The sequence below is a fragment of the Oncorhynchus mykiss genome, chromosome 17 (assembly GCF_057628025.1).
Source record: "Oncorhynchus mykiss isolate SJ-2025 chromosome 17, ASM5762802v1, whole genome shotgun sequence".
NCBI classification, from domain to species: Eukaryota; Metazoa; Chordata; class Actinopteri; order Salmoniformes; family Salmonidae; genus Oncorhynchus; species Oncorhynchus mykiss.
Window position 1 is genome coordinate 34,892,335 of NC_143038.1, and position 13,939 is coordinate 34,906,273.

The window sequence follows — 13,939 nt, forward strand, 5'->3', positions numbered from 1 at the left end:
TCTCTTTGCATAGCTAGCCCTCTACACACTATGCACTTGTGGAGATCTGAGAATATTGGGGAGGTAAAAGCACTTTGGCGGAAATTACACCTAGCCAATCAGTAGGGAAAGTGGACCAACACTAAATTGTAATCGCTCCCCACAGATCTACACAAATGCATAAGGGACAGGGGCTATAGGGTTCAATTTGCGATTGGTAGATGTTTCTCTCTGACTTCACTGCTGTTTTACTGATCACAACCCAGTGATGAGATAATAAATGGAATTGAAAATAAACAAAATATCATGTTGATCTGGCTACTCTACCTTTAAATTATATTAATACACGGGAAGTGACAATAATGGAGCAGTGTTTATACTTTAATTGATGAATTTACATTGTCGATTAACAACCAAACTAAGTGAATCACAGTTGTTTTTATTATGGTCAACCTATAATAAAGAATGACGATCTCATTGTGAGGCGACACACATGTTTCAGTTGGTCAAAAGTAGCAGTCAGACAGGCAGACATACAGACAGTCGATGCAGTGGCAGCTGTTTTCCTCTGCCCAGGTTGGATTTCAGCGTGATTGATATCTGTCAGATGTAAGCAAACGGCCCCTCATTTATCTGGCCATCTGCCAATCAATCATTCAGTCAGGACAGCCTCTTACTGGCGTGACATCACAGGTGTCTCAGGATTGAGTTAGCAGCTAATATTAAAGAGATAGCGAACCAGAATAGAATTAACAACTCCCCCTTTCCATCCTTCCTTTCCCCACCCCTCACGCTCATCTCTGTCTTTGATTTGCTTTTTAAAAATGAACATTTTCTCTTTCCTTTTCCTCCCTCACCCTCCCTACCACCGCCTTTGTAGACCCATCCCTGCCTCCCTCTCTGCAGAGCCCCTCCCTGGCCCCCTCAATGCTCCCCTCAGTGACTCCCGATAGGCAGGCGAGGCAGGCAGATGTAGGACGAGGCAAACAGGTTGATGTTGACAGGGTTTCCATCCAGCCTGATGTCCTCCAGGGAGCGACGTATGTAGTTACGGTCGTGGCTGTTACAGAATGTGTCCACATGAAGATTCTGGATGTTGTTGTTCTGGTGGGGAGAGGAGAGGAGGAGAGAGTGAGACAGAGAAACAGAGAAAGACAGACAGACGGACAAACAGAGAGACGGGGGTGTGTGTGTGTGTGGGGGGGTTATGTGTTACTTTGAGGAGGAAATTAAACTGGATGAAGCAGAGACATGATGGCAGACGTCATTAGAGTAATTCATTTAATCTGGAGAGCTGCTCCAATTTGACTCTGTGCCCGTTGTGAATCCATGACTACAGAGGAGAGGAGAGAGAAGCCAGGTCGTCACTATCTGACCAAGTTGCAATGTCGGAAGCTCCTCCTTGTTCTACAATTTCTCTTTTTAAATTATGATTTTAAACCTTACTCTAACCCAAATCTTAACCACACTGTTAACCTTATGCCTTCCTAAATTAAGACCAAAAAGCGAATTTTTGTTTTCAGAAGTCATTACGACTTTGCAGCTTGGCCACTTAGTGGGAATCGAAAAGCCAGGTTATACTGGATCTGAAACAGTATGGGGGACAGCGTGAGGATTGCTGTAGAGATGTGTGGGGTGAAAAGTTAGTCTCCTCTATTTTCAGCCCTCAGAGAATACTAGGATACTAGAATGCTGAGACAGAGTCTGCAGAAATGTGTACGCTAGTCTGGTTGTGCTGGGTGTGGGGAGTACCACAGGAAAAAAAATTGAAGTATAAAGTACTGGAATTACTATATTTATATATTATACTATTCACTCTAGTGTTTTTGCTCAGTGTTTTTGTACAAAAACACTAAAGTGAATACTGTAGTATTTAATTTAGTGTTTTTACAGATATGACTAGTATATTGTAGTGTTTACTGTGTTTTTTTTGAAGACATTGCTGTAGTATTTACAGTAGTATTTTTGCAGACATTATTGCAGAATACTGTAGGACAGTACTATTTTTTTTGCTATCTTTTGGGGGATTTGTCCTTGAGTGAAACCTACTGAACAAATACAAAAATAGAAAATTGTCCATAACCTGTAAGGAGTTAGAATTGGGAACTGAACGGCTGCTCCTTTCAGTAATCTGTAGGTAGGTAGGACTAGAGCCTGATTGGATAGTTCAAAGCTTCTGCTCATTTCTATCCATTTCATCTCATGGGATGAGAGGAGGAGGCAAGGCAGGCAGGGGCAAGGAGGGCGTGGTTGACTCAAGGCTTGGTATTAAGTGTGCATTGAGGTGCGGGGGTCGCTGGAGTTTGCAGATTTTTTTTTTAACAGTACGGCCTTTTCTTAGTAATTCTCTAGGGGTTGACCCTGTGACCTCAGTGTCGGGATTGTGTTGTCCTTTGTATTTCCATTAAGACTCTTTATTGTCTGCCAGAGATGCATGGGTTGGAGTCTTTGCCAAACTGTTTCTAGAATGAGGTCCAGGTATTCTGGTTCTGCAGGGTAAATTGTTATTTGATATGTTTCTGAAGCTGGTTTATTTATGATTTGGTGTGGGGGGGAATCTGGTCTTGATGTATTTTCTCCTTAATTATATTTGGACAAGGTAAGGTGGGATTTGTTGTTTTGGTAGCCTGATGGTAGTTAGAGAGATGGTATCCTCCCATACCTGGATAAGGACATTCCCCAGACTCTCCACCAGCAAAAATTGGGATATGGGCAGGGGAATGGGCAGGGTATATGCTAATGAAATATTAGCATATCTGTAGCCATGAAGTGCTTTGAACGGCTGGACATGGCTCACATCAACACTATTATCACAGAAACCCTAGACCCACAAAAATGTGCATACCGCCCCAACATATCCACAGATGATGGAATCTAATTTGCACTCAACACAGGGGCCCCTCAGGGGTGCGTGTTCAGTCAGGGGTGCAGTCAGTGGTGCGTGTTCAGTCCCCTCCTTTACTTCCTGTTTACTCATGACTGCACGGCCAGGCACGACTCCAACACCATCATTACATTTGCTGATGACTCAACAGTGGTAGACCTGATCACGACAACGACGAGACAGCCTATAGTGAGGAGGTCAGAGACCTGGCCACGTGGTGCCAGCACAACAATCTCTCCCTTAACATGATCAAGACAAAGGAGATGATTGTGGACTAGAGGAAAAAGAGGACCAAGCACGCCCCCATTCTCATCGACGGGGATGTAGTGGAGCAGGTTGAGAGCTTCAAGTTCCTTGGTGGCTACGTCACCAACAAAGTAACATGGTCCAAATACACCAAGACAGTCGTGAAGAGGGCACAACAAAGCCTATTCCCCCCCAGGAAAATGAGAAGATTTGGCATGGGTCCTCAGATCCTCAAAAGGTTCTACAGCTGCACCATTGAGAGCATCCTGACAGGTTGCATCACTGCCTGGAATGGGAACTGCTCGGCTTCCGACCGCAAGGCACTACAGAGGGGAGTGTGAACGACCCAGTACATCACTTGGGCAAAGCTTCCTGCCATCTATGACCTCTATATCAGGCGGTGTCAAAGGGAGGCCCTATAAAAATTGTCAAAGACTCCAGCCACCCTAGTCATAGACTATTCTCTCTGCTACCGCACAGCAAGAGGTACCGGAGCGCCAAGTCTAGGTCCAAGAGGCTTCTAAACAGTTTCTACCTCCAAGCCATAAGACTCCTGAACATCTAATCAAATGGTTACCCAGATTATTTGCATTGCTCCCCCCACCCCGCTTTACACCGCTGTCATCTATGCATAGTCACTTCAATAACTCTATCTACATGTACATACAACCTCAACTAACCGGTGCCGCCATACATTGACTCGGTACCGGTACCCCCCTGTACTTGTACCGGTACCCCCCTGTATATAGTCTCGCTATTGTTGTTTTACTGCTGCTCTTTAATTACTTGTTACTTTTATCTCTTATTCTTGTCCATGTTGTTTGGAAACTGCATTGCTGGTTGGGGGCTCGCAAGCAATTATTTCACTGTAAGGTCTAAACCTGTTGTATTTGGCGCATGTGACAAATACAATTTGATTTGTAGTATATTATTCTACAATATATTACAACTTTTATATAGTAAGTACTACACAATTGAGGGATACTACAGTATACTACAGTGTGGAGAATTCTACAGTATTCTTGCTACAGCAAGTACTACATGTGATCGAGGGGTCCTTTTTTGTTGTTGAGGATTTTAAAGTATACTAGAGTTTACTACAAAATGCAATAGAACGATAGAGTAAGTACAATAATATTCTATAGTAACCTGTAGTATTTTCTATGTGGGGCGTGTGAGGTGTATGGGCGGTGTGTGTGGGATGCATGAGGAGTGTATGAGAGGTGTGTGCGATGTGTGTGAGCTGTGTGAGGGGTGTGAGTGAGGTATATGAGGAGTATGAGCAGTGTGTGAGGTATGTGAGGTGTATCAGGGGTGTGTGTACATGCATGTTGATACCTGCAGGTGTAGTACTCGGAGGCTCTCAGGTAGTGGGACAGGGATGTAGTCCAGCTTGTTATCAGACAGATACAGGAACTCGAGCAGGATCATCTCCTGTTTAGGCCAGATGGAGTAAAACAACAATGTAAAACATCAATAAAAGCCACCAGAGGGAGCTCCATCTCTATTCAGTCAAGAGGAACTGTATCCTACAATACTGCTTCAGCTACTTTGGTATTTACTGTTCGATGATGTTGTCAAAAGGAATTCCTTCTGGCATTTACATCAAAGAATTAATCAAAATTATAGCTAGAGTGTGTGTGCGCATGTGAATGTATTTATGTGTGTGTGTGCAAATGTGTGTGTGTGCACCTTAAACCCATCTGTATGTAGTCCATTGCTGATCAGTCTGTTGTTGCGCACATCAATGTATCTGAGGGTGGGTGGGAGTTCTGGCAACGCCTGCAGGTTGTTATCAGCCAATAGGATGTCCTGGAGCTGTGATAGGGGGCGGAACGCATCTTCATCCACACCAGAGATCTGGTTCCCTGTTAAGTCGATGCTCTTCAGCTTGTCTGGAACGCACAGACCAGGGGGTTGAGGTGAACATATACTGTATCACACACAGTGTTGGGTAGTGTTGGGTTCTGAATGTAATCCGATACAGTTACTAGTATACAGTTACTAGTTAACTACCTGTTCAAAATTGTAATCAGTAATGTCATTTTTGGATTACCCATACTCGGTAACATAATCGGATTACTTTCAGTTACTTTTGGATTACTTGCATTATGCCCCCCACACACATGCTCACCTCCTTCTTTGACTTTTCCTGTTTAACAAAAGTCTGTTTAACAAATGTATGTTAGAATTTCGACATCACAAACAGAATCTGTCGTATAAGCAGTCTTAAGAGGACATTATTTTCCCTTAGTGCCAAAAAATTACTTTTTCAAATCTTTCTACAGAGTCACATGCAGGTAAGAAGTTTTGATTTCTGTATATTTGATTTGTACATATAGTATCCGAAAGATCAGAGGATAAGGTTTCCAAAATACTTGCCATTGTCAAATAACTCTCAAAAGTGAAGAGATTAGCTATATTTCACTGTTTCCAAGAATAACTACTGTTCCCACTCCACACATGTCAAAAGACAGGCTACAGCAGGGGTACTCAGCTCTTACCCTACGAGGTCCGGAGCCTAATTAGCAAATACAAAAGTCTCCATAAGAATCTGTCAAATTGACCTTTTCACGTGTGAGTTCCAAATATCTCTAACGGTCACCCCAGCTTGAGTTGTTTTATTCACATGTCAGAATGCACTCACCGTTCCAAAATATGATTATTTCGCAACAGGACAGTTAACATGCGCTGCCTGCTAATTATCTATAGGCTATGTTTCAACTTGTCAATTTCAAATTATTTTCTAACAAGTTGTATTTTCGAACAACAGTTTGAATTGAGGTGTGTTCCGCCGTCTCATTAATTCACATAGAAGTGGCCCATTTCAGCGTCGCTGATAATTTATGTTTGAAGCTTTACTGAGCCAGATAAAATTCTCTCTTCTAGGAGAACACAGCAAACTTCACACGTTTGCACAGATCAAGTATGCAAATAATTGCGCAGTTTTGCAAGAATTTGAAAATGTTCTTGCTGGTGCTCGCTTTCCCTTCCTTGTTGTTTTCCTTATTTTCTGTATATCGTTTTCTCGTTTCTACTGTAAGCGCATACAGTATGTATGTACAGTTGAAGTCAGAAGTTTAAATCCACTTTTGTTGGAGCATTAATACTGTCATGTACTGTCATGTTGTCTTGTCTCTGTCCTTTCCCTTCACCCTGTCTCCCTCTGCTGGTCGTGTTAGGTTACCTTTTCTCCCCCGCTTTCCCCCAGCTGTCCCTTGTCTCCTCTAACTACCCATTCACCCCGTTCCCCACCTGTTCCCTTTTTCCCTCTGATTAGGTCCCTATATCTCTCTCTGTTTCTGCTCCTGTCCTTGTCGGATTCTTGTTTGTTGTGTTTCATGCCTGAACCAGACTGTCGTCATGTTTGCTGTAACCTTGTCTTGTCCTGTCGGAATCTGCCGGTCCGTCTGAGCCTACCTATGTTTGGTAATTAAAGAAGCTCTGTTTAAGTTGATTCGCTTTTGGGTCCTCATTCACGCACCGTAACAGAAGAATCCGACCAAGAATGGACCCAGCGACTTCGGATCCTCTCCACTCAGCCGTCGAGATCCAGGGAGCGATGCTAGGCAGACACAAGCAGGAATTGTCTGCTGCTCGACATGCCGTTGAGACCCTGGCCACCCAAGTCTCCAACCTCACAGAACAGGTTCACCATCTCCGCCTCGATCCACCGGCCACTTCCAGGGCTTTCGAATCTCCGGAGCCCAGAATCAATAACCCGCCGTGTTACTCTGGGGAGCCCACTGAATGCCGCTCGTTCCTCACCCAGTGTGATATTGTGTTTTCTCTCCAGCCCAACACTTACTCCAGGAGCACTGCTCGTGTCGCCTACGTCATATCTCTCCTTATTGGACGGGCTCGTGAGTGGGGCACGGCAATCTGGGAGGCAAGGGCTGAGTGTACTAACCAGTATCAAGACTTTAAGGAGGAGATGATACGGGTTTTTGATCGATCTGTTTTTGGGGAGGAGGCTTCCAGGGCCCTGTCTTCCCTATGTCAAGGCAATCGATCCATAACAGACTACTCTATTGAGTTTCGCACTCTTGCTGTCTCCAGTGGCTGGAACGAGCCGGCCTTGCTCGCTCGTCTTCTGGAGGGTTTCCGCGCAGAGGTAAAGGATGAGATTCTCTCCCGGGAGGTTCCTTCCAGCGTGGATTCCTTGATTGAACTCGCTATTCGCATTGAGCGACGGGTTGATCTTCGTCACCGAGCTCGTGGAAAGGAGCTCGCGCTCTCCGTCGCCTCCCTCTCCGCATCACTACCATCTTCCTCTGCCGGCTCGGGTGCTGAGCCCATGCAGCTGGGAGGTATCCGCATCTCGACTAAGGAGAGGGAACGGAGAATCACCAACCGCCTCTGTCTCTATTGCGGTTCCGCTGGTCATTTTGTCACTTCATGTCCAGTAAAAGGCCAGAGCTCGTCAGTAAGCGGAGGGCTACTGGTGAGCGCTACTACTCCTGTCTCTCCTTCAAGATCCTGCACTACCTTGTCGGTCCATCTACGCTGGACCGGTTCGTCAGCTTCCTGCAGTGCCTTAATAGACTCTGGGGCGGAGGGCTGTTTTATGGACGAGACCTGGGCTCGGGAACATGACATTCCTCTCAGACAGTTAAAGGAGCCCACGGCCTTGTTCGCCCTGGATGGTAGTCCTCTCCCCAGGATTCAGCGTGAGACGCTACCTTTAACCCTCACTGTTTCTGGTAATCATAGTGAAACCATTTCTTTTTTAATTTTTCGTTCACCTTTTACACCTGTTGTTTTGGGCCATCCCTGGCTAGTTTGTCATAATCCTTCCATTAATTGGTCTAGTAATTCTATCCTCTCCTGGAACGTCTCTTGTCATGTGAAATGTTTAATGTCTGCTATCCCTCCTGTTTCCTCTGTCTCTTCTTCACAGGAGGAGCCTGGTGATTTGACAGGGGTGCCGGAGGAATATCACGATCTGCGCACGGTGTTCAGTCGGTCCAGGGCCACCTCTCTTCCTCCACACCGGTCGTATGATTGTAGTATTGATCTCCTTCCGGGAACCACCCCCCCCCGGGGTAGACTATACTCTCTGTCGGCTCCCGAACGTAAGGCTCTCGAAGATTATTTGTCTGTAGCTCTTGACGCCGGTACCATAGTCCCCTCCTCCTCTCCCGCCGGAGCGGGGTTTTTTTTTGTCAAGAAGAAGGACGGGTCTCTGCGCCCCTGCATAGATTATCGAGGGCTGAATGACATAACAGTGAAGAATCGTTATCCGCTTCCTCTTATGTCTTCAGCCTTCGAGATCCTGCAGGGAGCCAGGTTTTTCACTAAGTTGGACCTTCGTAACGCTTACCATCTCGTGCGCATCAGGGAGGGGGACGAGTGGAAGACGGCGTTTAACACTCCGTTAGGGCACTTTGAATACCGGGTTCTTCCTTTCGGCCTCGCTAACGCTCCAGCTGTCTTTCAGGCATTAGTCAATGATGTCCTGAGAGACATGCTGAACATCTTTGTTTTCGTTTACCTTGACGATATCCTGATTTTTTCACCGTCACTCCAGATTCATGTTCAGCACGTTCGACGTGTCCTCCAGCGCCTTTTAGAGAATTGTCTTTTTGTGAAGGCTGAGAAGTGCACTTTTCATGCCTCCTCCGTCACATTTCTCGGTTCTGTTATTTCCGCTGAAGGCATTAAGATGGATCCCGCTAAGGTCCAAGCTGTCATTGATTGGCCCGTCCCTAAGTCACGCGTCGAGCTGCAGCGCTTTCTCGGCTTCGCGAACTTCTATCGTCGTTTCATCCGTAATTTCGGTCAGGTGGCAGCTCCTCTCACAGCCCTTACTTCTGTCAAGACGTGCTTTAAGTGGTCCGTTTCCGCCCAGGGAGCTTTTGATCTCCTCAAGAATCGTTTTACATCCGCTCCTATCCTTGTTACACCTGACGTCTCTAGACAGTTCGTTGTCGAGGTTGACGCGTCAGAGGTGGGAGTGGGAGCCATCCTTTCTCAGCGCTCCCTCTCTGACGACAAGGTCCACCCATGCGCGTATTTTTCTCATCGCCTGTCGCCGTCGGAACGTAACTATGATGTGGGTAACCGCGAACTGCTCGCCATCCGGTTAGCCCTAGGCGAATGGCGACAGTGGTTGGAGGGGGCGACCGTTCCTTTTGTCGTTTGGACTGACCATAGGAACCTTGAGTACATCCGTTCTGCCAAACGACTTAATGCGCGTCAGGCGCGTTGGGCGCTGTTTTTCGCTCGTTTCGAGTTCGTGATTTCTTATCGTCCGGGCTCTAAGAACACCAAGCCTGATGCTTTGTCTCGTCTCTTCAGTTCTTCAGTAGCCTCCACTGACCCCGAGGGGATTCTCCCTGAGGGGCGTGTTGTCGGGTTGACTGTCTGGGGAATTGAGAGGCAGGTAAAGCAAGCACTCACTCAAACTCCGTCGCCGCGCGCTTGTCCTAGGAACCTTCTTTTCGTTCCCGTTCCTACTCGTCTGGCCGTTCTTCAGTGGGCTCACTCTGCCAAGTTAGCCGGCCACCCTGGCGTTCGGGGTACGCTTGCTTCCATTCGCCAGCGTTTCTGGTGGCCCACCCGGGAGCATGACACGCGTCGTTTCGTGGCTGCTTGTTCGGTCTGCGCGCAGACTAAGTCCGGTAACTCTCCTCCTGCCGGCCGTCTCAGGCCGCTTCCTATTCCCTCTCGACCGTGGTCTCACATCGCCTTAGATTTTGTCACCGGACTGCCTTCGTCAGCGGGGAAGACTGTTATTCTTACGGTTGTCGATAGGTTCTCTAAGGCGGCTCATTTCATTCCCCTTGCTAAGCTTCCTTCTGCTAAAGAGACGGCACAAATCATCATCGAGAATGTTTTCAGAATTCATGGCCTTCCGTCAGACGTCGTTTCGGACAGAGGTCCGCAATTCACGTCTCAATTTTGGAGGGAGTTTTGCCGTTTGATTGGGGCTTCCGTCAGTCTCTCTTCCGGCTTTCACCCCCAGTCTAACGGTCAAGCAGAACGGGCCAATCAGACTATTGGTCGCATCTTACGCAGTCTTTCTTTTCGCAACCCTGCGTCTTGGTCAGAACAGCTCCCCTGGGCAGAATACGCCCACAACTCGCTTCCTTCGTCTGCGACCGGGCTATCTCCTTTTCAGAGTAGCCTCGGGTACCAGCCTCCGTTGTTCTCATCTCAGTTCGCCGAGTCCAGCGTCCCCTCCGCTCAGGCTTTTGTCCAACGTTGCGAGCGCACCTGGAAGAGGGTCAGGTCTGCACTTTGCCGTTATAGGGCGCAGACTGTGAGAGCTGCTAATAAGCGTAGAACGAAGAGCCCTAGATATTGTCGCGGTCAGAGAGTTTGGCTCTCCACTCAGAACCTTCCCCTTAAGACGGCTTCTCGCAAGTTGACCCCGCGTTTCATTGGTCCATTCCGTATCTCTCAGGTCATTAATCCTGTCGCAGTGCGACTTCTTCTTCCGCGATATCTTCGTCGCGTCCACCCGGTCTTCCATGTCTCCTGTGTTAAGCCCGTTCTTCGCGCCCCCGCTCGTCTTCCCCCCCCCCCCCCCATCCTTGTCGAGGGCGCACCTATCTACAGGGTCCGTAAAATCTTGGACATGCGTCCTCGGGGCCGTGGTCATCAGTACCTAGTTGACTGGGAGGGGTACGGTCCTGAGGAGAGGAGTTGGGTTCCCTCTCGGGACGTGCTGGACCGTGCGCTGATTGATGATTTCCTCCGTTGCCGCCAGGTTTCCTCCTCGAGTGCGCCAGGAGGCGCTCGGTGAGTGGGGGGGTACTGTCATGTACTGTCATGTTGTCTTGTCTCTGTCCTTTCCCTTCACCCTGTCTCCCTCTGCTGGTCGTGTTAGGTTACCTTTTCTCCCCCGCTTTCCCCCAGCTGTCCCTTGTCTCCTCTAACTACCCATTCACCCCGTTCCCCACCTGTTCCCTTTTTCCCTCTGATTAGGTCCCTATATCTCTCTCTGTTTCTGCTCCTGTCCTTGTCGGATTCTTGTTTGTTGTGTTTCATGCCTGAACCAGACTGTCGTCATGTTTGCTGTAACCTTGTCTTGTCCTGTCGGAATCTGCCGGTCCGTCTGAGCCTACCTATGTTTGGTAATTAAAGAAGCTCTGTTTAAGTTGATTCGCTTTTGGGTCCTCATTCACGCACCGTAACAAATACTCGTTTTTCAACCACTCCAAAAACAAATTATAGTTTTGGCAAGTCGATTAGGACATCTACTTTGTACATGACACAAGTAATTTTTCCAACAATTGTTTACAGACAGATTATTTCACTTATAATTCACTATATCACAATTCCAGTGGGTCAGAAGTTTACATACACTAAGTTGACTGTGCCTTTAAACAGCTTGGAAAATTCCAGAAAATTATGTCATGGCTTTAGAAGCTTCTGATAGGCAAATTTACATCATTTGAGTCAATCGGAGGTGTACCTGTGGATGTATTTCAAGGCCTACCTTCAAACTCAGTGCCTCTTTGCTTGACATAATTGGAAAATCAAAAGAAATCAGCCAAGACCTCAGAAAAAAAAATTGTAGACCTCCACAAGTCTGGTTCATCCTTGGGTGCAATTTCCAAATGCCTGAATGCCTGGTATCACGTTCATCTGTACAAACAAGAGTACGCAAGTATAAACACCATGAGACCACGCAGCCGTCATACCGCTCACGAAGGAGACGCGTTCTGTCTCCTAGAGATGAATGTACTTTGGTGCGAAAAGTGAAAATCAATCCCAGAACAACAGCAAAGGACCTTGTGAAGATGCTGGAGGAAACAGGTGCAAAAGTATCTATATCCACAGTAAAACGAGTCCTATATCGACATATCCTGAAAGGCCGCTCAGCAAAGAAGAAGCCACTGCTCCAAAACTGCCATAAAAAAAGCCTTTTTTGCAACTGCACATGGGGATATGTGTATCGTTCATATCTGCTGGATATATGCGACACAGTCCCTCTCCAAAACAACACATATTTGGTTAGTAGAGACCCTACTGAGTATTTTCCACCCCACTTTAGCTAAGACAGGTAGAAAAGTTTACACTCTACTGTTTGGAATTGAAAACCTGGTCTAGGTGTGGAGAAATGCTAGATGCGAAATATAAGGCAAACAACTTCTATATTTAAATATTTAATAGACAAATACAGACAGAGACAGACAAATACAGACAGACATGGACAGTATAGTATCCCGGGAAGTCTACCCTAGGGGTTGGTGATAGAGGGAAGGTACATGCCGCGACGTTGGCTCTTTCTGCTGGGAGTACACGAGCTGGGCACCCCAACGCGGATGGCTCCATGTAGAGGTAATTAGGGGAGAGTGCCAACCAGCCGTGCAGGCCACATAAAGGGAGCACCGTGGCACACCGCGAGGAGGGACAGAGAGACAGACAGAGCAGAACCTGAGAAGAAGGACCGAGCCAAACCCACGTTATTTTGTGATGTTTATTTTGTTGCCTTGTAAAGTCGTGTTTTCTGACTAGAACCTCCCTTTCTCTGTGTTAATCTCTGCAGGCACAACCCAAACCCTCACGGTTTACCACAACAATTTGGACAGACGTAGAAAGACAAATACAGACATAGACAGACGTAGACAGATGTATTGGAAGACAGACACATTCCTCTAAGAGATTTGTTCACAGCAAATCTCTCCCCCTCCAGCTGGCAGGGCTGACCTAAATACTCTTGCCTTCGCTGTTTGCTGTTTCACCCTTTTGTGCCTGGTGCCAAAGCATTAAATCAAGGCTGAGATCTTGGGGTTGAATAGACTATACATTTGAAACATAATTGCGGACACCTATGGCTGATTTTATGGCTCAGGGGCCCATATACCAGTTCCTGAGGCCTGCTTTACGGTGACCTCTGGCCTGAGAGAGGGTACCTAGAGGCCAAAATCCAATAGGGAATAAATATTGGAAAATAAAATTATTAACACTACAAGCCAATTTGTATCCCATGTACAGTCCATTGGTGGCTATGGAGAGGGTGGAGAATTAAGTGCTACTGGATATATACGACACAGTCCCTCTCCAAAACGACACATATTTGGTCAGTAGAGACCCTACTGAGTATTTTCCACCCCACTTTAGCTGAGACAGGCAGAACATTTCTCTCTCTACAGCCCAATATTCTCAACATAAGTGTGAACCTACACTGATTGTACGAAACAGTAAGAAAACCTGCTTTTGATGGCACAGACTGACTAGGGGATTGCAGGTGAAGGCTATGATCCCATATTGATGTCACTTGTTAAATCCACTTAGATCAGTATATATGAAGTAGAGGAGACAGGTTAAAGAAAGAGTTTTAAGCCTTGAGACATGGGTTGTGTATGTGTGCTATTGGAGGGTGAATGGGCAAGATAAAATATTTAAGTGCCTTTGAACGGGGTATGGTAGTAGGTGCCAGGCGCACCGGTTTGTGTCAAGAATTTCAACGCTGCTGTTTTTTTTACACTCAACTGTTTCCCGTGTGTATCAAGTAATTGTCTTGAAAATAAGAGAGAGCCGCACACTCTAGGAGCTCAGATGCAAAAATGTAATACCAACGTTTCGACAGCCAAGCTGTCTTCATTAGGGTATAAAATCAAATCAAATCAAATCAAATGTTATTTGTCACATACACATGGTTAGCAGATGTTAATGCGAGTGTAGCGAAATGCTTGTGCTTCTAGTTCCGACAATGCAGTAATAACCAACAAGTAATCTAGCTAACAATTCCAAAACTACTACCTTATAGACACAAGTGTAAGGGGATAAAGAATATGTACATAAAGATATATGAATGAGTGATGGTACAGAGCGGCATAGGCAAGATACAGTAGATGGTATTGAGTGCAGTATATA

General features: G+C 46.5%; 1 protein-coding gene across 1 annotated transcript in view; it reads right to left on the reverse strand.

The window, feature by feature from the left end:
* Window positions 1-339: 339 nt before the first annotated feature.
* Window positions 340-13,939, reverse strand: part of optc (opticin) — a 33,974-nt gene continuing 20,374 nt past the window's right edge. Inside the window, exons 6-8 of the mRNA XM_036950062.2 lie at window positions 4,802-5,004; window positions 4,448-4,543; window positions 340-1,083 (exon numbers count right to left, since the gene is read on the reverse strand). Coding sequence (XP_036805957.2) covers window positions 916-1,083; window positions 4,448-4,543; window positions 4,802-5,004 — 467 coding nt within the window. The 3' untranslated portion in view covers window positions 340-915. The remainder of the gene's footprint in view (window positions 1,084-4,447; window positions 4,544-4,801; window positions 5,005-13,939) is intronic.